Consider the following 22,934-nt stretch of genomic DNA (forward strand, 5'->3'; position numbering starts at 1 on the left):
ATCGCGAAAACAAAAAAATCGCAATGAAAATATGGAGTATTTCCACGTTATGGGCTACATGGGCGACAGTTAAAGCATTGATCCCCGGAGAAATGGCCACAACAGTGTGGATGGTCAACGATGTTGGTGAAGAGGGACTCAGCGAAATCATTTTCCCTGTGCGAATCAATTCGTCCCCTAAAGAAGGGTCATTCTACCTGGCACAGCGATTCAAGTTCATTAACCGCAATATGCCTGGCTACATTGGCCTACGCCCCAGCAACGGGTCAGCCATCACCTACTTTGCCATCATGGGTAGCGAACCTGCAGATATCGTCGATACTACTCATTGCTACCACCTCAATAACACCCAGACAGTCATGTGCCGCACAGTACTCCCTGAATTCTACCACCATGTGCCGTACTACCTTTCTGTTGAGCGCAACATCACTCAGGACAGCCACATCTGGCACGGGTACCTATCAGATGGAGTTGACGCCAAAATCCCGATTGGCTCCTGGCAGCTCAGAAACGACACCAAGGGCATTCGACGGTTCCAAACAGGGCATATTGGCAACACATTCTGGCACGACAGGTGCTCCGACCTCGCAGTGGTGGACGTTGAAATGTACAAACCGATTGTCTCCAATCACGAGACGATCATCTACGGCCCGGTTGCCAAAGGGCCCTGTCGAGCCACTATGAACCTTCGAGGGGGGCACACTGAGCACCGCAAAGTCAGAATGGCCGCCGGCTTCTACTACGATACGTGATCTAACTCATATTTGTGCGTTATCTGCTAATTCAAAAATCACTTTTTATTCCACGTTAATCTACAACTCATCGTATTGTTTTAAGGATAAACTATCCATTCGAGTGATAATGTTTAGTAAGTCTGTAATGGTCAGGTGTTTTAAGGATAGACTATCCATGCAATGTCAATGTTTAGTAAGTCTGCAAGTTCAACAGCTAAAATCCGGTGAACTGGAAACACAGAAATACAAAAGTTAATGTCGCTCTAGAGTGTTATGCAGTTTGTACTCTCGCATGAGAGCAGAGAAGAAGAGGCCAATTACGCCAAGGACCAGACAGGAGGTCATAACCATCCGCGTGCTGTACTCATAAGAGGCAATGACGGCCGGCTGGTACTCCTCGGGCACCTTTCGGATCGCCTCGACGGAGTCCATGACTCTGGAAATGACGTCGCCAGCCAATGGGCCCTGAACCCGCTCGTGAAGCTGCTGGGCCAGGCTGATCTGGAAAATGGAGCTGCCCACCGATACACCAAGACTCGACCCAATGCCCCGGAATGCGTACTGAATAGAAGTGGTCACGGCTTGGAACTCGTGGGGCACGGCAGCAATGAGCGCCAACAGAGTCACCGTCAGCATGGCCGCGTATCCGAAGCCATTGAGTATCAAACTTGCATACTGCATGCTCAGCGGCATAGTCAAGTGATAGTGGATGAGGATGGACACGCCAAAGAGGTACAGAAGTGGTGAAATAACGCCACACCAGTAGTACCGCCCGGTATGCTTCATGTAGAACCCAGCCATGAAGGACCCGGAAGCGACGCCAATAAAGTTGCCAAACAGCCGCTTGCCAACCTGAGTAGGGGTCATGTCCATGACCGACTGGAACCGAACCGGCACGAAGAACAGAATGGCGTACACAGACATGGTGCAGAAGAAGTTGGTCAGCGAAGAGGCCATAATCGTCCGGTTGCTGAACAGATTCACCGGAATTACTGGCTCCTTGGCAATGTAGAGCTCTACATAGACGAACAAAGAGGCAATGGCAGCCGATAAGCCGAGCAGCCCAATGACAACCGGACTGGTCCACGCATACTGTTGGCCACCGATGGAGATGGCCAGCATGAGCAGGAGGAGACTCGACACGAGCGTGATGCTCCCGAGGAAGTCGATCCGACGCAGCTGGTCGTAGTCAATGAATCGAGAGCCCTTCTTCGACGAGTTCGTAGCTCCATAGGACCCGTTGTTGGACTCCTCTCCTAGAAGAGGCGCCCGTTCCTGCTTTTTCACGTTATCGTGGGTGAAAAAGACCATCAGCAGGACCGCAGAGAGCAGAATGAACGGTATCTGGACATTGAAGGCGCTTCGCCAGCCATACCGGTCCGACATGAAGCCACCTACAACACCACCAACACCGGCACCGACACCGTAGCAGATGTTGCCGATGCCCTGGAGGATGCCTCGAGATCGCAGTGGGACGAGGTCGCTCTGAGCGATGGTACCTACGGAGAACATGCCTCCACCACCAATACCGGCAACAACTCGCCCAAGCACCAGCTGCTCAAGGTTCGCAGCAACGCCGCAAATCAGGCACCCCAGGGCAAACATGAGGTTGCAGAAGACCAGCACGTTCTTTCGGCCGTAAATGTCCGAGATCTTGCCGTAGATCGGCTGGAACGCAGCGCAGGCGACCAGGTAGCCTGTCGCGATCCACTGGACTCGCTGGAGCTCTTTAAGGTCAGAGGCGATGTGGGAGAGCAAGCTCGTCACCACGGTACCGTCCAGGGCAGCGAGGAATACACCTACCCACATGGACGACAGGATGACTATCACCCGAGTCGTAAACACTTTAGGCTCGTCTTCAGTCATGGCCTAGGTTATATATGTCCGTTGGTAAAAGAACTACCTAATGCGCGAATATATATATATAATCCCGGGGCTTAACTGCAGTCTAGTCAAGTGGGGGTCGAATTTTTCTGGGCCCCCCGTCTCGCATTTAAGGGCGTCGGGAGCCGAGATTCCATCGGCATATCGCTTCGCTTGCCGACCTCCGATGGTTTTGAAGAGGAGATAATGCGTATCTTGCATAGGGGTTTATCAGTGGGGATTGTTCATCGGAGTTTCTTTGTATATATACTGTTTTATAGCTTGGATTCCATAAGTCCGAGTGGAAATCTGGGTCTCCTACAATGGGCTTTTTGGTGTGAATTGCCATAGTTTTCACGATATACCAGGGGCCTAATTATTAATCCATTGTGTGCGTCAAATGATCCTCGTGTACTTTAGATAAAAGTATATGCAATGCTCGATGACTTCAGCCTTGAAAGTTAGGTTCATGAGATGTTACAATTATTTTAATTATTCTTATGGTATTTTGGCAGGCACAATAGTGTGTCGACTGGAGTGACGGCTGCATGCAGAATCATTTTCGATAGAGTACGTAGACCTGCATGCATAGCGATAAAGCTTAGATATAGGGCCAAGACCAATTACCACCTTTACTGGCTGCCGTACATAGTATTAATACTGCGAGACTTCACCGTCTTGTCGAGAGTAATGTCGACATTCGATCAATTATAGTAGCGTAGTGTTAACGGAGAGTGCTATGCATTGAAAATTATGGTGTAATCCGCAGATTTGATTACGAGATAACGCATGTTGTCTCAGAGTGCAGTTGTCAAAGCTTATGGACTGAAGTCGTGAAGGTAGCACAACTGTATTTACCTAAGGTACTCTGTTGGTAACACAGAAGATTCGAGGTCAAATGGGATATCCGGCTATATCCGTCATTCTGGGTCAAATCTATCCCCTAATGTAAAGGTTGCCGTGTTAAAGATTGTGATGATTGAATATCAATGTACCGGGGTCAAGTGTAGATTGGACTAGGAATACTGTACCATTACAACGTAAGGACAGATTCACTTACCAATCATACGGTAGTGGCGGTAAGAGTCCCTTTTTGCATTGCTCACTTCACCCTTCCAACAAAATTATGTCACTTTTCCGCTCAATATTCTGGTAAGTGTATGGCAGTACCAATTGATAGGACATTAAAGAAAAATCAAGATTGTTACAAAAGGGTAGTCTTAGGGAAGACTCCTCATAAAATATTTGATAATATATATACAATCGTTCATGTGCATTAACAAATTCGACTAAATCGAATTAAGTCTCACAGTTGTACTGCATTCGCAGCGTAGGGATTGAGTACCAGTGCCATCAATGATACCCTTCGTGGGAGACCTGGATTGGTAGAAGATTAAAAAACTTACCATTAGACTGCATGACATTGACAACACTTTGCTAGCTTTTCACCTCATTGAAGGCAAACGTATTTAAATAACCGTTACAAATGTTCTTTTAAGTACCAATGGGTATGATGAATCCACTTTTCAATTGAGAACCGCATTTCACAATTGCGCTATTGATACAGTTCTGGCTGTATGTATGGAGATGAAATCAAATAACAATACACTTGCTTTGGCTTGGTCAGCCTGCACACCTGGAATTGTAACATCTGGTATCGGAACAAGTACGTACCTCCATGAGGTAATACCAACAATACATTGTGTCGCCTCAGCCGTATTTCCCGAGACGCTTTACTATTGGCTACTTATTAATTCTGGTCAGCCAATACAAATACAGATATGTGCAAATACGGATTGCGACGCCGCAAATTAAGAGTACAGGGAAAATGCAATATATAAAAGGAGTATATAACTAGTCCATGCCAAACCCAATGGTATTTTCAACGGCCATCGTCAGCTTCTGGCAGAGAGTGTCGTAATCCTTGTACGCAGGCAGATCCACTCGGTTGAAACACGTGTGACTCTTTGGCAGATGCTCGACCTCGCCAGCCTTTTCAATAGTGAACCGCCGCGGGCCATCGCTGCCCTGCAGGTCCTTGAAGCCATTCACCGGGATTCGAGAGGTACCAGTAGTGAACTGGAGCAGACGCGACTTCTGCTCACCATCATAGGACCGAATGCACTTCCAGAACCACTGAATGACCTCGTCGCTCTCGGTGTAGCCCCGGTAGTCGGTATGCTTCTTCCAGTCGTCGACATCAATGTCGGCGATACCGCCAATGAGCAATTCCAGTTCCCGCTCGTCAAACACATTGACCAGCTCCTGCGGGATGAGCTCGTTAAAGCCCGTCATGAATGCATTGAACTGCTCCTCGACACGCTTGGTGATCTTCCACTCCGTCACCAGCTCCACGTACTCGCGCTTGTTCTCGTTAGTCACCGCCATGTTCTGCCCGTCGGGCTTGAGGTCGACCGTGACAATTTCGCCAAACTGGTCGTCCTCAACGGAGAAAGTGAGCTCGAGAATGTCCTCAATGTCGTTATCGAGCGTCCACTCAAGGTTCCGGTAAAACTCGGCGTCGACGCCGTCCATGTCAGTCAAAACGACCCTCTTCTTGAGGATCATCTTGTAGAAAGCGCCAATAAAGAAGGCGTCCAAGAACCGCCGGTGGAAAATTGCAAGACCAACGACACGGCCAATGAACTTGAAGTAATTAAGATGCTCTGGGTTGATGCCCGAGTGCGGGTTGATCTGCAGCGTGTAGTTGTCATGTGCCGAGTACTCAAACAGGCAGTAGAACGGATTAAACATCTCGTGCGACAGCAGGAAGAAGAACTCTCGCGACACTCCGCCGTAGTCAAGACCTTCTTCGCCATCAAACTTGATCATGAGACGCTTCTTGAGATCCTGCGGCGATTGACGCATAATCTCCTGGTACGAGTCCTCAAAGATGTGGTCTCGGCGCACCTTGATGTGGCACTGGCCCGGTAGGATACGCAGAGCAGGCTGCGACCGGAAGTAAATGAGCTTGCGCCGGAAGTCCCGCTTGTACTGCGGTACGTTCTGGTCAAGCGACGACGGCAGCCGCGGGTCGTCCCACGTCGTCGTCTTGGTGTTGTGGTCGACAAAGTACACGCGCGCCGTGTTGGTGAGCCGCATCTCCCAGCCGCTCGGCAGCGGCCCCAGCTGCGACACGGGCTGTTGCGAGATGGTAGTGCCGTTTGTGTTGGGCCCGCCATAGGTCCTAATATACTGCTGGCGCCGCGGGTCGACCCACGTCGTCGTCCGCGTGTTGTGGTCTACAAAGTACGGCCGGCCCTCGGGTGTGAACCGCTGCTCCCAGCCCGACGGCAGCTCGCCGAGACTGGCCGTCGTCGTACCGGTGTTGGCCATCTGGCCAGCGGAGGCGGCGACAGCGTTTTGGCTTGTCGGGGACGCGTTGTTTGAAGTCGGCGGCGATCCCGTTGCCGGGCGAGGTGACGCTGTGCGGCTCGGATCTTCGGGCAACGTACGCGACTGGTGGCGTAACCGCTCAGCTTCCGTCTCGTGCTGGCGCGCAATGCGCTGCTCGCTCTCGTTGAAGTTGGACGAGGGCCGCGTCCACGTTGTCGACCGCGTATTGTGGTCTACGTAGTACGTACGCCCAAGGTTGTCAGTGCGGCGCTCCCACCCGGGCGGCAATCGCCCAAACTGGTCCTCAAACGAGCTGAACACCTGGCGATTGCCCCCGCCGGAAGTGGTCCCGTTCTGGCCCGGCACCTGCAAGGCATCCGGGCCTGGGGGTGGGCCAGCCGTGCCATTAGCCGTATGCGGTGGCGGTGGGGCTTGCGCCGCCTGAGCCGCCTGCGGCTGGCTCGGCTGCGCCTGCCCCTGGGACTGCGGCGTGCTCGTCGAGGCAGGCTGCTGCGAGGAAGCCTCTATGTTAGTGCTCAAGTTCAGTATCAGCTTGCCATTGACGACGAGATTGTCATTGGACTTGCGCAGGTCGCGCGTGAGCATCTCGTCCCCGCCAATGCTCAGATCTATCACTTCGCTGACGAGTATGTTGATGACACCCAAAAACCCCTGGTCCTTCTTCTTGAACTTCTTGTGGTCAAAGATCTGCACCGCCAGAATGCTATTGGGCGTCACGTCAACATCAAACGACTCGTTCCAATACGGGTTGAGAGTCTTGCGGATCACCGACGTCGTCTTGGTCTGCCCGCCGTCCACAGTAATCACCGCAAACGGATCGGGCAGCCGGAAAACGTCCCGTTTGTACAGCGCATCAGCGGCTATCACGGTAACCCTCAGCTTGGTGGTCTGTCGGGACATTATTCTTTGTGTCAAACGCCACGGACCGACCCTGAGTTAAGTGGGAAAAAAATGTTACAAAGGTGAAAAATGCCAGAGAAAGAAAGAATGGAAGCACCCAGTCGAAATGGTCACTGTTTCCTGCTTATAAATAAGGGTACCGAGCCCTTTCCTTGCTGCTCTCAAAGCCACTAGCTTCTCTTTTTCCTCTGCTTGATAAGGCCGCCTAAAGGGGGGAGAAAGAGAAGGGGTGGGAAGGGGATGTGGTCCATTGGGAGGTTTGAACTGCCCCGGTGAGCCCGCGCCTCAGCCCTCCGTGCCGCTTCGCTCTGGCTATTAGCGCGACATCCGTATAGCCTGCATAGATCACGTATTACACACCTTGGGCTGTACTCTTTAGTCATTTTTGTCATTTTTTTTTGTCCCGCCTCGGTCATGTTTTGGCGAGAACGTTGTACTGTAGTAATATTACTAATTTGTGACACACGAGCCGCATGCCGCATGCGGCGTCGGATCGGACCACCCCTCCCCCCTGACGCTTCGCGAAGAGGTACCAACTGACCAGAGTCCTCCGCGTAGCGGAGCTACGGGAGCTCGAGGGCTGGCCCTCGAATAACACTTCCCTAATCATTGGGGGGACCAGTCCCCCCAAACCCCCCTGTGGCTCCGCTTCGCGGAGGTTCTCGAACCACCTGTTACAGAGCTGACTAAAGAAGCTATCGTGGAGGTTCTCGAACCACCAGTTATAGGGCTAATTTAAAAGTATGTTGGATGTGTTTAGTAACGATTTGGCGAGGAACGGCTCGTTAGTACCCGTTGAGGGAGTACTAGGGGGCTGCAGATGCAGAATTTAATATGTGTACGACAGGGTGGGTACATAACTTCATAAGCACTGTACGACCAAGTACGTACTAGCGGAGGAAGAGAGGAAATAAGGGGTATTAGGCCCTGATTTGTGCATCGACTTGGATTAATTGTCGATTAATTGATTGCTACACGTAGTGGGTCGCCGATCTACTAGTAGTGAACCCCGGCGATTGCCTGCCTACCTACCAACGCGCATCCTTTCCTACCGTGAATAACAGGTACTACCAGGCATAACGCACTGGCCACATACGAATTAGCTATAAGTCACCGCTTCCCCATATCAAAGAGGTGGGTAGCGGGATAAGCTGGCAAACTGGACAAACTGGATCACTCAACACGCGTCGAAAGGAAGATGAGAGAGAAAAATATAAACCTGCCAATCCTGCGGGTTCCGAACGAGGTTATGCGAATGATACTGCATCTGCTGAGAGCTGGAGATTTGGCAGCACTCCAGCAGACCTGTAGAGATTTTCGTACCATTCTTATCCCTGAGTTTTGGACCCATATCCACTTTGATATGGAAATCGAAGACTCGGTTAAGCTGCTTGCTCCAGACTATGACCCAGGTACGTATCTTGAGAACAAGGGTATATTTTGGAGGACGAACATATCCTGTTGAAAACCGTGAAAAACGAGGCATAGATCAAGGATGAGAAAGCTAACGTCAATAGATGAAGAAGTAGATGAGAATTTGGAAAGCATGATGACTCCCTATATCGGGAGCTACACTTGCAAGTGCGCCAAACGCATATTCCTGGTAGATCACTGCTGCGAGAAGATAACCATGGTGTTCAAAGATTGGAATTTTAGGGAGTTCGCAAAAGCGATACTCGACGGTAAATGCCAGGAAGTCCTCCAGCATATCCGCTGCGTAAGCATTAACTCGCGGTACTACTACCCTCCTTCAACGCTGATTCCAACATCCGGAGATGAGATTGACGACCTAAGGGACCACGTCGTGTTCAATTGGTTCATGAAGCACGCCATTCCGCAATTGCCTAGCCTCGAACGCGTCGACATACAGACGACGATTGGCCGGCTCACGGTGGACCGCTATCTCGACCGGCTAGGGAACCCAGTTGTGTGCGACATGGTCAGGCGGCTGAGAGACTCGGTAGAGGTCAACTTTGACCTCGAGTTGGCCAGAGAGTGGGAGCGGTTCAGCGATAGAGTCGTGTTTAAAAACACGAGGATCCTGACTATTAGTGTTTACCACGACGATGTTGATTTCAGAAGTACGCGTCTCTTTTGTGGGCTGCAGCTTCCAAGCACAATTGAAAAGCTGGTAATCACTGACCGGACCGAGGACAAGCCGCCGCCTTCAATTTTGCCTCCTCCGAGAGCTATTGAACGGAGAATTGACCGGGGTTTTACCAACAATGTTGGACAAGAGGACGACGAAGAGGAAGATGATCCAGCGGCGGAGAGAAGAATATTGAACGCATTATTAGAGCGGCCTATGGATCATCAAAACGCCGAAGAAGAAGAAGAGGAAGAAGAAGAAGACGAAGATCAATTCGATGGAGGCCAGGAGAACTTGATTATACCGCCCCACGTATTCCACGACTTCCATGCCACACAGAACCAGCTCCAAGAGGAGAGTCGAGGCATACCAGCCAACGATCTACGCGATTTTCTAGCCCCATGCACGAATCTACGAGACCTAACTATAGAAGCCCCCGTTGTCAACCGCGACCAAATCAACTGGCTCCCGTCGTCTGTCACAGACTTCGTCATGGATGATTCGTCGGTTTCAATTGGGGGATATGAGGCGCCCAACGTCGTCTCCTTCCAAGCCATCATCAGCCCGCTGGGCAGCGAATATACGGTACGCTATTTTCGGTTCAATTCGCTCAAGCGGCTCTTTCTCAACTTCTACATCGGGTCACCTGAGCCCTGGTTCGGTGCCATGGTCGCTGAGGAACTCCTAAGCCACAACCCCGGGCTCATCCAGCTTCGCACTCAGAACGTGCCGTACGATGTGATAGCCGCACTGGTGCGCTCTGCACCAAACCTGCAGTCGCTTATCGTGCATTCAGCTAGCAAGGCGAATGGGTCAACCACTGATACCGGGCAACCCACTAGACGCGACGACCCTGGCCAATGCTACGCACACCTCTCCGCCATCGCCAGGGGTACCCCACATCTAAGATTCCTGGCTCTTGATGCACTGGCAATCGCCAACTATCACCAGTTCGTCGACTGCATCGGGGCATTCCTAGTGTACAACGACCTACAGGAGCTCTATCTCAACACTACAGACTGTGACATCGGCAGATACCGGGTCGTGCCCCAAGGCATGCTTCTCGATGAGTCCTCGGTCATCATGTTCCCGGGCGTCAAGCAGCTCGATATAGCACACTTTAAGGCGAAGTACCGCTTCCGAGACGATGCCAAACCACGCAGCAGCCCGTCTACGCAAGGAAGCAACCATGACCCCAGATGACCTGGGCGAGGTGCATGAAAAACAAAACAATCCTCGTACGATTATGACCTGATCTCAGTCAGCCGAGAGATTAACGTGAGGCTCTGGAGGCCAGATGGAAGGGCGCGCGATCCGCGGGGCAGTTTCCGCAACAGGAAAGCCAAGCAGGGTGTGCAGCCCACGCAGTGCTTTTTTGTGGTGGCGACTGCCAGGGCGCGCGCGTAGAACGAGGGCCAGCTTATTTGGGGTGCATGCGCTGGGGGCAGGGAGTGCGTGTGGCTGGAAAAGCAACCATGGGGCGATGGACCATCTTGTCGAATATAAATAACCCCGAATCTAAACCTTTTTGGCCTTCTTTTTTTTCTTCATCAGATCTTTCCAAAGACACAACCGAACAAACAAACAACAATCAAATGGCCGCATTGAACGTCAACATCCCAACCAAGCTTCCACTTTCGCCAACTGAGGAGATGGACTTGAAGACTATGCAGCAGAAGATGAACTTGGAGCAGACCGAGCTGCCACTCACGGAGCTCACGACTTGGAAGCGACTCATTGACATTCCAGAGCTGCGAATTCATGACTACAAAGTGTTTGAATCGTGGATTCTGTACGTTGAGCAGCAGCTGCGAGACTTGGGCTTGGAGAGCTACCTGCAGGGTAATGGCCAGTACAAGAACTTGGACTGTGTTATTCGACAGAACATTATGAGTGCTCTTCCAGACGAGACCCAGGCGCACTGCTACCGGGCAGACACCGTTCCAAAGCTCATGAACAAGCTGAAGAACCTCAAGGTTAACTACATGTGGTAGACCACCGACGCATTTTTTTAACGATCTTGATTAATGACCCCGGGAGTGGTTTGATCCACTTGATATTTATTGCGAACCACTTTTAATGTCCTTGTCAATTGATATATACATACCAATTATAATAATAATACAGCATTCTATTTGATAGATCACACATATTTCATAATTGTACTTTTAGATTCTTCAGACTGAAGATTTTGCAGACTTTAGCGCAGATTCCGGAGCCTAGTCAATGCCCAAGATCAATTTACCTCCTTCACAGACCTATACACTACTGTACTTGTTACTTTGATACTAGCTAGCTCGTACTGTAGTTGCTCGTAGTTGCTCGTACGTTGCTCCTCTGATGATCCGCATATATGCGCTATGCATGTTCAATGTAAGGGAGATTGGCATGCTTATGCAATACCCCATGCACCCACCCTGATATGCTGATCAGTCCGCCATTCAAGCGTAAATAATTGCCATTTGTGACCCGACGCGTAAAAGGACACTTGAAAAGCTTAACCCCCCTTTAAGCCGCCATTTTTAGACTCCATGCAGGGCCCTTCTTTATTGGCCAATCTCCAGTACTCTTGGCGCTGAAAAATTTTTGCTGCATTCTCCGATCCGCCCCGAGTGCCAATTAAACAAGAAAAAAAGTCCCTGTAAATCAATGTACCGTGACACGCCGCCCTTGTGCGGTGAGTCACTATGTACGTATTTTCCACGATTTCGATCCCGTGACCTCGAAGGTCTCGTGACTTTCACGCGTGCATTGCATGGACGCAGCACGGCTGAGCCACTATGGGAGGCTCTTCCAAAACATTGTGGGGAAATAAGCTTAACCCTTTGTATGCCTCGTGCTTCGGGGATATGTTGGCCCAATACCGGCAGATGAGAGCATTTATTATCTCTTGTATACTGCGAGGAATATGTAAGAAAAAAGTCGTACTCCAATATAGCAGTCACAGAGTCGTGGCGAAAAAAAGAGCACTCGGCGAAATGACCGCTGCTTTGGGTATTACTAAGTGATATGCAATTGTCCTATTCGGGCGAAATTCGTAAGTGGTCCTCTACAGACAAACGTCTGCATGTGCATACTGTACAGTGGCGGCACTGCGTATATTGTGGTCTGGCTCATCGCGGAATTGCCTAATCGGTCAATATCAAATCAAATACCTATATACCAAAGATTATACTCCAGAAAAAGGCTGAAAATTTTAGAAGTCTCTAGAATCATCCATAATAACTGGCATCTCATGTTTCTCATTTAACAACAATTAAAATATATTTCCAATTATAGCGCGCAGGTGAAAAATTTTAATATCACACTATGTGTGCAGCCGCAAGGCATGCAATGCACGGCGCTGTAGTGTGGGCTAATTTCACGATGCAAGAGGGCGATGCATGAAGGCGGGTACAAACGGATCGCATGGCTTTGCAATGTATTGTACGAGGACGACAGGAGAAAAAAAAATTCATCCCGAGAATGCAGTCTGTCAACCAATTTATGCATCAAATTTTTCACATCTTGTGATTATTTTTTTTCTAGTTTGTTTTTCAATAGAGAGCTTTTTATAGCTGGCATTTGATGCAAGTACAGGGGTACTTCGTGTTACACGTGGTTGCGATATCGCATGAAAGGGAAAATCTTTCACGCACGTGAAGATCCTATGGGCAATTAAATCTGGGCTACATCTGTGCTGGATCTTCGCCACCAATGTGGTACCCGATCTTGGGCATTTTAATAGAACCCCTGTGTCCGCGCCGCAGCAGATGCGGCTGCGCCTCCCTTCCCCCCTGGCAACTACCGGTACCATGGTACCCCCGGTATGTGATACCTTTCAATCAGTCCATTGGTAGATAATCCGATAAGCCCCACAAATTTCTAAATTTGTAATTTTTGCGGTTCTCTCTATTACCGGTCTCTGGAGAACTTATTGCCTACTTGAAAAACACCCACAATTTATTGACAAACGTACAGTACATGTAGCATACTTACCATATATGGCAAGCTGATGATTATATCCGGCAGCTAAAATATGATTATGTTCTTGATACAGTACGGTAATAAATCTACAATATAGTTTATCATTCGAGGCGGTCATTTGGTTAAACTCCAATGTCGCTGACCATATGGTAATTCCATCCTCTCAAGGCACATGCTGATGCTGATGGTGATTCATAATCTTACTACAGTACCATGTACTGCCTATAGCTGTGTAAAGCAATTATCATAATCGATTGAACGCGGGGTAGTTGCATTCCGCGGCATCTTATCAGTAGAACCTCAGCTGATAGGAACATAGCTGCAATTGGCTAGCAGTACAGTGTACCCCTTATTGCCATTGACAGAAACACCGCTTGCAGATAAGATAAAAACTAGAAATTCTCTTCTGTATCGACTAGTCTTGACTGATTCGCGATCAACATTTGTGCCTACTGGGGCGCTGCCCCAGACCCCGTTAGTAGGGGGGTTGCCCCCCCCCCCCCCCCCCCCCCCCAAACCCCCGCCAGTGCGGCTTTGTGAGGCTCGTGCGGTCCCTCCGCGAAGCGGAGCCCCAGGGGGGTTTGGGGGGACTGGTCCCCCATATACATTCCAACTCTACTATTACCAGCCAACAATGCCCAAGTGGCCCCCTCACCCGCTGGGGCGCTGCCCCAGACCCCGTTAGTAGGGGGGTTGCACCCCCCAAACCCCTCGCCAGTGCGGCTTTGTGAGGCTCGTGCGGTTCCTCTGCGAAGCGGAGCCCCAGGTGTGGTGAGTCTGGATCTCCCATCCTCACCAACACGGCGGAAGACCGTTAAACAGGAGTACCTATCTTCCCCAATACGGAAAATGACGATAGAATGCAATGACTTGCATCAATTCACCTTGACCAAACTGGATGAAGACTATAAATACTCTTCGATTCCACCAAATCAACTCCACCAAATTGATGGATGACCAATGAATCCACAGATCCAAACTTCTCTTATCGATAAACCGGAAGTATACCATGGAATAGCTTATCTGGAAGATAACCATGGAATAACTTATTAGATGAAGTTCATTTAATTATAAAAGGAGAGCCATTTTCGAGTAATAAACATCATCACATTTTGCTGATCACAATTTTCTTACTATTTCTTCAATTTCTTAAGCTTATTCTCTATCTTACCGCACTAGAGAGAGAGAGCAACAACTAGAAGACTGCCACAACCCTAGGTCAGTTCTTCACACTTCGACTTAGCGAAAGCTAACATTTCTGTTCTTAAGACGATATCCAAACAAGTTCTTAAGTCCATTTCTGGGATACTGCCACAAACCTCGGCCAGATCCAGATATTATTTTTATTCTTAAGACGACATCCAACCAAGTTCTTAAGGCTATTTCTAAGAGTCTGCCACAAACCTAGGTCAGATCTTAACTTTACTACCGGTATTTTATGGGCGAATCCATTTTACAAACACTTTATACGCTACAGACTGCCACAAACCACGGACTGGTCTACACACATCGAATTATTAGGACGAATCCTCACTATCTTATTAGCAACCGAACGTACCATTGAAACGTTCTACAAATCATAACCGGAACTCTTGTTAAGTTACTGTAAGCACACTCCTCGTGTACAGCCTCACAAAATGGTGGACGACAACCGACCCAAGTTGCCGCAGCGAATGCAGGCTCAGACCTCATCCAGGCTCGGTACTACGTGGAAGAACAATTACCCCCGTAACCCTCAGAAACAGCCAGGGTTTCCAATGAATCAAGAACATCACTTGCACTACAGCGCTATCGACTATCCCCAGTACAACATCTGCTACTCGATCAAACACTACTTGACCTCTTTCCCAGCCAAATTCCGCTACAATCAATTGGAGTTTGCAACGTTCCTCCAGGACCAGTTCAATGAGTTGCCATTGACCAGCCTCAATCAGTTAATTCAAACTCATCTTCGAGAAGCTTGCCGACTACTCACCACTGCTTCTACCAAGACAACTGCTATTACAACCGCTACTACAACTACTGATGCCAATGCTAATGAAGAAACATCCACACCATTAGTATCTACGGACCTTCCCGAATGGCAACTAACCTTGATCGACCACATTGAAAACTATCAATTCAATGTTATCTTCCTCGGAACACTTCAAACGATTAATGGATACATGGCTCTTCACTGTATTCCATTTAACATCTATCTTATTATGGTCCATGCCTTGCTCAACTATGCTCTCAAGCTCTTAACCAAACCAGACGAAATCAAGTTTCACATCCACACAGCATTATGGCCCATTTTATGCCAGTGCCCTGAAACATGGATTTCATTTCTCAATGGACAGTTTCCTGATCTGAAATTGGAATTTCTCAATCTACGAGATATGACAGCTCTTATCGAGAAATTTGACAATCATATACGAAACTCATCAGGTGTCAATTCTTCTCATATGCAATTTCTAGATCTTGATACCCTCATGGATTTTCCTACCGCTACACGATTAAATTGTGATGATCAACAACATGGTGGAGGCTTTAATCTGGAACCTTATAACCGAGCCATGAGCAATACTGATCAACTAACTGGACAAGCACTTTTAGCTCACCATCTCGGAACCTCAAAGTTCATCAATAACGTGACTCACATCACTGAATTGGTTAAGCTGATGAAGGCTGAAGTTATCGTGAAAAGCAAGACCTCATCTGCCAACAATCAGCAGTCTATTTTTTCCCTACAATTCCCATTGCAAATTCTGTGGCAGTATTGAACATCAATTTGACTACTGTTCTATTGTCAAATACTGTTTGGATAAAGGTTATATTCGCGAACCAGACGACAGTTTCATGATTGCCAGCAGGTCCCCCCATATACACTCCAAATGTACTCCACTGTATGTTAATATTTTTAAACTGGAGATATATAAGTATAGTAAATCGTAAACTTGTAATTGCAAACAGTCATGTACAAACATTAAAAAATCACTGCTTCTCGGGTAGCGCCTCAATGACTTGAGAGTCGTCCTCCTCGCCCATAATAACATTAAGCCCGTCCATGTCATGGATCATATGCTGGAAGTGGACTCGCGGGCCCTTGAAGAACTTCCTGGCATAGATCATGTACCAGGCCCACGCGAGGAACATGGGGCCAAAGTAGACGACCACCGTCCAGTTCATGAGGTCTGGAGTAAGGTCCTTACCCGTGTACTGCGGGAAACAGAGAATTGGCGTGATGACGCAAACATAGGCGACCGAGAATAGACCGATGGGCCGCGAAAACTTGCCCAAATTCCATGGTCCCGGCTTGAAGCTCTGTTTAGCAAAGACGACCTTCATAGCGATGGGGATGGCAAATGCAACGTAGGCAGCAATAGCGCCCACCGAGAAAATGGCGCCAATGGCAACATCGCCGGCGAAGATGAGGAAAAGAATCAGAATGCCCACTGTACAGTTGATCCACACGGCGTTAACCGGGGTCTGGGTGTACTTATTGACAGAGGCCCAAATGTGAGAGTACGGGAAGCAGCCATCACGAGAGTAGGCATAGGCGACTCGCGAAGCGGCAATCATGCCGGCCTGGCCCATGAAGAAGGCCGAGACGATAGTGAGGGCCGTAACGAAGTAGACAAGCTTTGGCGGCAGAATCTGCTGCAGATATGTGACAAATGGCTGGCCGAGATCGGAGTCAATGACAGCGGCCACATCGGTTACAGTGTAAGCAATGGCAATCTGGAAGACCCACCCGAGCAGTCCACCGCTCAAGGAAGTCATGACGATGGCTCGCGGCGAGTTGACGTTGGCGTTGGCGCACTCCTCAGCGAGGTGGAATGGCGAGTCGTAGCCCGACATGGTCCAAATGATAGAAGTGAAGGACATGAGGATGGCGATTCCATCGGGCCAGTCGGTCTGGTTGTCAATAGTGCCCCAGACCTCCTTGGACGGAGTGAATTTGGGGTCCTCGCGCTTGTTACCGGCAAGAATGACAATGAGCGCGATAAAAAGGGCGCAACCGTTAAGGACAGTACCGAAAAGGTTGAACTTTGCAAGGGACTTTGTCGAGGCCGAAGAAATGAAGCTCTGGATGATCATAAACGCAGAAGTGAGCAGGAACACCTGATACGGCTCCGCGGTGTAGGATGGATCGTGAACCTTCTTGAGCGACAGGATCATGGAAGAAAGACCATAGTTAACCGAAGGTGCCGAAGTTACGAGCACGATCCAGTTACTCCAGCCGGTCAGCCAGGAAACGGCAGGACCCCACCCATGAGGAGCGAGGACGGCCGAGGCATAGTAAAGACCACCGGAGGTGGGCATGGCAGAACAGAGCTCGGCCATGGACATGGCGACGCTCTGGATACCAACCATGGCAATGAGCCAGGACCAGATGGAGCTGGTGCCTGCGTAACCCAGGCCATAGTAAAGGGTGGATGCAATAGAAGGCAGGAGGCCGAGCAGGGCAAACGAGACGCCAAAAGTCGACCAGAAACCAAACTCTCGCTTGAATTCCTGCTTGTAACCAAGGTTTTCGAGCGCCTGCTGGTCGGCATCGGCCACCGTTTTGGTGACCTGCGGCGACAGACCAAAGTCGGCCTCTTGCACGCTACTACTGATTACGGTTTTACTGTCATTCATAACAGAATCTCACTTTGACTAGGTTTCTTTCGAGTTCTGTCGATATGGGATAGGAAGAGTGGCCGAGGAGACAATATTTAAAGCCCTCTCTTCATGTGGGGACCACTGATCTACGCTTGATAGTCGGGTCTCGAGAAGCTCTTCGCGATACCCGTATTGCATACCCCGTATTGGCAGCCCCCCCGATGGTGAGCGGAGACGCCCCCGCCTGCATCAGTTTCGCATCGACACACCTGTTTCGACAACTTCTGCCAGGCGAAATAGCCGACTGTCTCACAAACCTGCGACACACTCAAATTCCACCCCTTCCTCCTCCACCGGTCTTTGATTGAAAACGCGGGGAAAGGCTGTCTTATTGGCTCTTTTGGGCGCACGGTTCACTTTATCGCCTCGCATATACTGTCCGCGCAAGGAACGCACATTTCTGCAAAGTAGACAACTTGCGCCGTTGCTAGTACTAATTGCCTGCGTTACCAGCGGGTAACATAGATAGGCGAGATTTGGGCCGGGACTGATAGGCCTGCTATCTTCGGACATCGAAGGGACATGTGTTAGGGGAATGTTTGATGGACATGTGTATACGAAATGTAGGTCGGAGTTGAGCGATAAGATGATAAGACGATAAAAGAGAGATAGTGATATCGTTATCATAAATACCAGGGAGTCCTTAGCCAAGCGACTTTATCAGCCAAGCGACTCAATCTCCAAATGCCGGTATCTTATCAAGGTGCGTTGGTGATGATACCAAAAGAGGACTACATGTATCCATCAACCCAAAATGGAAGAGCCCTCCCATACCCCAACCCCGATGAACCCACGGATCGAACATACTCTGTTAAGCGATTAGCGAAGAGATGAACAAGTACATGGCGGCAAAAAATTCATTGGCGATTATTCTATATACAATATAGTTAGTTTGATAAGATACCTCGAGTAGCTTGGGGCGATGAAAAGATACCTTCCTCCTCCGGTTGGAGAAATGAGAAGATACCTTGGGGAGATGAAAAAGAATGGGAGGTGAAAAGGGTGAGCATGATAAAAAATATCGCTCTAGAAGAACTATCTAATCTTAGCTCAATTGCATCAACTTTTTTAGCATCGGTTGTGAGGTTTGTCTCTCCAACCCCAAAGAACCCACTGGGCGGATCGAATATACTCTGCTAAGCCATTACCGAAGCGATGATCAAGTAGTACATGGCGGCTAAAAATCATTGGCGATCATTCTATTTACAGTATGTTAGCTTGATAAGATATCTTGGGGAGATGAATAGGTAGCTTGCGGGAAATGAAAAGATATCTTGGAGAGATGAAAAGGAGATAAAAAGATATATCTCCGGGAGATGAAGAATTATTTAAGCTCAGGGAGCTCAATTGCATCAACATTTTTAGCGTCGGTTACGAGTTTTGTCTCCTGTCGCAGCAAATCGCCAAGACTTGATCCGTCTCGCGCATATACCCACCGCCCTTCGATATAGTCGTAGCGCTTAGGGCCTGACACGGGGCTAGAAAGCCAGATCTGCTGGTTCGGCGGCTGCTTGTTGATTACGTAGGTGCCATTCGGAGGCATCACCAGCGTCAATACACCTTGCTACATAAAATACGTTAGCCAATCACAGCCCCAGGAAAAATACAACCGCTATAACACAATGTAGTATTACATACCGCCAGCTCTACATCGATTTCGGGGACAAGCTCGGTCAGATCTTCATACTCGACAAGGAGATGTTCCAGCGCCTCGTCCGACAACTCGTGGAACTCCCCAGCAGACAAGGCGGCCGTCGAGTTGAAACGAACATGCTTCGCCTCCACCGTCCCGATCCGACAAGACATGGCAAATAAGTTCCGTCGCGGAGCCACCGCTGGCAACATTCTACGACTTAGCAGCCCCGAGGCTGCTCGCACCGCCGCTCTGGTAATCATATCTATATTTTTTTTTATGGGTTTGTGAGATTGTTGGGTGGTGAAATTTCCCAATGGGTATGCGTCTTCTTTTATGCAATCTTCCGCAATCCCCGACGGATATCACCTACCGTGGCATGGGGCTCACGACAAAGGCCATAACGCCATTTTTGCGCCATAGTGTATACTATTACAAACCCTGCAGCTTGGAGAAGATCATAACAATACGCTAGAAGTGTATATGGGGGGACCAGTCCCCCCAAACCCCCCTGTGGGCTCCGCTTCGCGGAGGGAGCCGCACGCGCCGCACGCTCCGGGGGGTTTGGGGGGGTGCAACCCCCCTACTAACGGGGTCTGGGGCAGCGCCCCAGTACAAAACCCACCAACTGGCGGAATAGTAGTATTTGGAGTGTATATGGGGGGACCAGTCCCCCCAAACCCCCCTGGGGCTCCGCTGCGCGGAGGAGCCGCACGCGCCGCAGGGAGGGGGGGGGGGGCAACCCCCCTAGTAACGGGGTCTGGGGCAGCGCCCCAGTAGAAACCAGTCGATGTAGCATCGAAGAACAGCATGGAAGGATCTCGTAGGTCATGGAAGTGGAAAGTAATGCGGTGGGCTACTGTTTCAGCTCGTTACACAGGGCCGGTAGCGGATCTTGCCGGTTGTTACAGCCGTGCACAAGGCCTTGTTACAGAAGGTGCAGGGTTCCCGGTTACGAGGTTGCTAGACATATGGTGCGTGGAGATGCATTATGTAGTATGATGAATGGTCTATTTTCGGTTCGGCAGTGTTTCGTAGTAATACACTAGAAGTACAATAAAAAAAATTACATGAACCACCTGGAACGTTCGGCAAGCCGGCCCAGGACCCTGCCGTAATCGACGCGGCCCTCGACCTTGGCATGGGTGTTAAGCATGGCACTGGCAAGAGCAATGACGTTGCAGATGCCACCCTTGAAACCACGACCGTTCTTAGAGACCTGCCGGAGGTACTCCATGGCCTGCTTGCGGAATCCTTGGGGCAGGTGTTCCGGTCGTGGAGAGCCCGGGGCCGCGGTCAGGGTATCGTGCAGCCAGATGATGATGACGGCGTAGAAGGTCGTTGTGTCGCTGAAGCACGACTCTTCGTCGCTAAGTCGCTGGTAGAGGTACATAGCGGCGGCGGACACGGCGTACCGGGCATTTGGTGAGGCGGCCCACTGGCGGTAGCCGGCGGGGGACCCAGCGAGCTCGAGCAGCGAGTCAATGGGCGGGATTTCGCCATTGTTAGCGTCGGGGCCCTTGTAGACCCACGATGGCAGCACTGAGCTGAGGCTCTGGAACCGCTTGAAGTCCTCGTGCATGTAGATGATGGTGCCATGATAGTCCATGAGCAACATCTTAACGGTTGCTACGCAGAACGCCATGATGTAAGGGGATTGCTCAACGTCGTCGGCATAGCCGCGCGCCTCGCTGGGCGGTGACCGCGGTGTCGCCGGGATGCCCAGGCTCTCGTCTGAGGAGCCCAAAATGTCAGACAGGGACGAGATGTGGGACATGGAAGACTCAAACACCTTGCGCCACAGATCGAAGGCGCGCATGACACGAGCAAAGGATCCGCGGTCGTTGGAGGCGAGCACGGAGCGCGCCGTCTCAATGAGGCCGTAAATGACCATGCAAAGCGGGTAGATGGACCACCGCGTCGAGATAGTCGACCGCTGAGAGCCCATATCGTCCAATTGCGGCAGGCGCAGCATTGAGCGGATGACGTAGAGGTAGGGGGTGATTGGAATTGACCATTGGGAGGCTGCTGTCAGCGAGTCTGGGAGCAGGGCAAAGAAGCTGGTCGCGTCGTGGGCGCCCCACATTGGCTCGGGGAACGGCATGTGGGTGTCCGAGTCGAAGATGGATAGGGACAGCTTGCCGGTGAGCTGGGCGTGAATGTAGTCGCAGTAGATGTTGGCGTGGCAGGTGCGCTTGAACGACTCGTATTGGATCCACTCGCGCCATACTGCGGGTTTATTGTCCGGGGCGATAATGTCGTAGCTCATAAGCCCCACTCGGGTGTGGATGTAGACATTGGGGGTTGGGTGGGTCGACGAGATGTAAGGCACCACACTGCGCAGGAATCGCCGGGTATAGCCCACCAGGGTGTGCCGCGAATTGCGTAGTCGCTGCTCCTCGAACCAGAACAGCAGCGTGAACGCCTGGAAGGTCGCGAGGCACTCACTGGGTGGTGCCGAGGCGAACTTGTTGGCCTCGAGGAACCCTGTCGCGTGCCGGCACGCAATGGGGAACAGTTTCTCCGCGAGATCAACAGTATTGGTATCAGGCGAGTAGGACATGCCCAAAATGGCAATTACCGCTAGCAATACTGGAGTTTGGCTTTCTGCGTCAAACGAGGGCCGGTGGATGAACGAATGGATGGGATCATTATAAGTCCAGCACAGGTCCATGAGGTTAGACACATCAATGCTAGTCAGAGAGTGACCCAGCACGCTCGACACTCGCAGCGCCTGCTCGGGACTCACCAGAATGGACCGCGCTACCGATCCTGCCTTCGGGGAGGGTCGGTCAGCCGCACGCGCTGCGGCGGCCTTAGTGTGGCAGCTGTGGCACAGCTCCGAGTAGAGCTGGTCGAACCGGTTGGCCCACGCGTTCCAGTCCTGGGTCGGGTCGTCCTCAAACAGCCAGTGGTAAGGGTTGGCGTCCGACACGGGGCGGCTAATGGCGGCGGCCGACTTCGGCGATGCAATGGGGGAGGGGGATGGGGAGTAGGCCGTTAGCGGCGTGTTACGCGACTCGGTGCTTGTTGTGGTCAGCTGACTCTCAATGGAGCTGCGGCGCGAGTTAGGCGGTGAAAAGATTTGAATGCGTGACTGCGGCTGATGGTGGACGAGCCGCGGCGACTTTGTTACCCTAGCGGTGGTAGAGGTCGTCACAGTGTGGGCATGATTTCCAGCGCGTTTGAGATGGAATTTTGTCATCAAGTGGTTTTCAAACAAGTCCGAACGGGCGAACTGGCGATTGCATGGCTCGCACACAAACGGCTTTACCGGGAGGTCTATTCTTTCTAGTTAGTTCTGTTTCCTTTCTTGGGTTGTGCTAATTTTGGTAAACTTACGGTTGGCGGCATGTCGCTCCAGGTAGTCGCGACGGTTAAACGACTTTGTACACCCTTTGTAGCTGCACGTATACTTCCCTGCTACAACCATGGCATATAAAAAACGGCTTAGAGGATTAAAATGAAGGAAATAGGGGCGAGTTAGAACCATGAAATACCATGCCCACTATCCCCGGGCGACGCCCATACTGCCCACCCATAGCCTAGCACAAATTTGGTGGGCAGGGTGGAGGCGCCGATCGCAGTGGGGGCGCGCGCTTTTGGTGGGCATACCCAACCCTCCACACCTCCACTATTACACGACCGACTGTATGATATACCGTATTTACGTAGCTTGCTAGGGGGGTTTGGGGGGTGCAACCCCCCAACTACGGTGTCTGGGGCAGAGCCCCAGGTGTGTAGT

At 50.5% G+C, this 22,934-nt stretch overlaps 9 protein-coding genes across 9 annotated transcripts; 4 read left to right on the plus strand and 5 right to left on the minus strand.

Moving 5' to 3' along the window:
- Nucleotides 1-110: 110 nt before the first annotated feature.
- TRVA0_020S00760 (uncharacterized protein) lies at nt 111-752 on the plus strand (the record flags this gene model as incomplete). The annotated part of the gene is made up of 1 exon (XM_076684945.1): nt 111-752. The coding sequence occupies one exon, from the start codon at nt 111-113 to the stop codon at nt 750-752; it is 642 nt and encodes a 213-aa protein (XP_076540763.1).
- A 234-nt stretch (nt 753-986) lies between these two features.
- On the minus strand, nt 987-2,600 carry VBA1 (vacuolar basic amino acid transporter 1; the record flags this gene model as incomplete). Its single annotated transcript, XM_076684946.1, has 1 exon — nt 987-2,600. The coding sequence occupies one exon, from the start codon at nt 2,598-2,600 to the stop codon at nt 987-989; it is 1,614 nt and encodes a 537-aa protein (XP_076540764.1).
- A 1,851-nt stretch (nt 2,601-4,451) lies between these two features.
- Nucleotides 4,452-6,854, minus strand: RSP5 (NEDD4 family E3 ubiquitin-protein ligase; the record flags this gene model as incomplete). The annotated part of the gene is made up of 1 exon (XM_076684947.1): nt 4,452-6,854. One exon carries the CDS (start codon nt 6,852-6,854, stop codon nt 4,452-4,454), a length of 2,403 nt encoding a protein of 800 aa, XP_076540765.1.
- Nucleotides 6,855-8,217: 1,363 nt separating this feature from the next.
- TRVA0_020S00826 (uncharacterized protein) lies at nt 8,218-10,146 on the plus strand (the record flags this gene model as incomplete). The annotated part of the gene is made up of 2 exons (XM_076684948.1): nt 8,218-8,266; nt 8,372-10,146. The coding sequence occupies 2 exons, from the start codon at nt 8,218-8,220 to the stop codon at nt 10,144-10,146; spliced, it is 1,824 nt and encodes a 607-aa protein (XP_076540766.1).
- Nucleotides 10,147-10,418: 272 nt separating this feature from the next.
- TRVA0_020S00848 (uncharacterized protein) lies at nt 10,419-10,937 on the plus strand (the record flags this gene model as incomplete). The annotated part of the gene is made up of 1 exon (XM_076684949.1): nt 10,419-10,937. The coding sequence occupies one exon, from the start codon at nt 10,419-10,421 to the stop codon at nt 10,935-10,937; it is 519 nt and encodes a 172-aa protein (XP_076540767.1).
- A 3,609-nt stretch (nt 10,938-14,546) lies between these two features.
- TRVA0_020S00870 (uncharacterized protein) lies at nt 14,547-15,671 on the plus strand (the record flags this gene model as incomplete). Its single annotated transcript, XM_076684950.1, has 1 exon — nt 14,547-15,671. The coding sequence occupies one exon, from the start codon at nt 14,547-14,549 to the stop codon at nt 15,669-15,671; it is 1,125 nt and encodes a 374-aa protein (XP_076540768.1).
- A 211-nt stretch (nt 15,672-15,882) lies between these two features.
- Nucleotides 15,883-17,532, minus strand: UGA4 (GABA-specific permease; the record flags this gene model as incomplete). Its single annotated transcript, XM_076684951.1, has 1 exon — nt 15,883-17,532. One exon carries the CDS (start codon nt 17,530-17,532, stop codon nt 15,883-15,885), a length of 1,650 nt encoding a protein of 549 aa, XP_076540769.1.
- A 1,348-nt stretch (nt 17,533-18,880) lies between these two features.
- YFH1 (ferroxidase) lies at nt 18,881-19,401 on the minus strand (the record flags this gene model as incomplete). The annotated part of the gene is made up of 2 exons (XM_076684952.1): nt 18,881-19,120; nt 19,195-19,401. 2 exons carry the CDS (start codon nt 19,399-19,401, stop codon nt 18,881-18,883), a joined length of 447 nt encoding a protein of 148 aa, XP_076540770.1.
- An 854-nt stretch (nt 19,402-20,255) lies between these two features.
- On the minus strand, nt 20,256-22,622 carry TRVA0_020S00936 (uncharacterized protein; the record flags this gene model as incomplete). The annotated part of the gene is made up of 2 exons (XM_076684953.1): nt 20,256-22,471; nt 22,532-22,622. 2 exons carry the CDS (start codon nt 22,620-22,622, stop codon nt 20,256-20,258), a joined length of 2,307 nt encoding a protein of 768 aa, XP_076540771.1.
- Between the last annotated feature and the right edge of the window lie 312 nt (nt 22,623-22,934).

This window comes from Trichomonascus vanleenenianus, assembly GCF_965637985.1.
Source record: "Trichomonascus vanleenenianus strain CLIB 3782 genome assembly, contig: TRVA0_020S, whole genome shotgun sequence".
NCBI classification, from domain to species: domain Eukaryota; kingdom Fungi; phylum Ascomycota; class Dipodascomycetes; order Dipodascales; family Trichomonascaceae; genus Blastobotrys; species Blastobotrys vanleenenianus.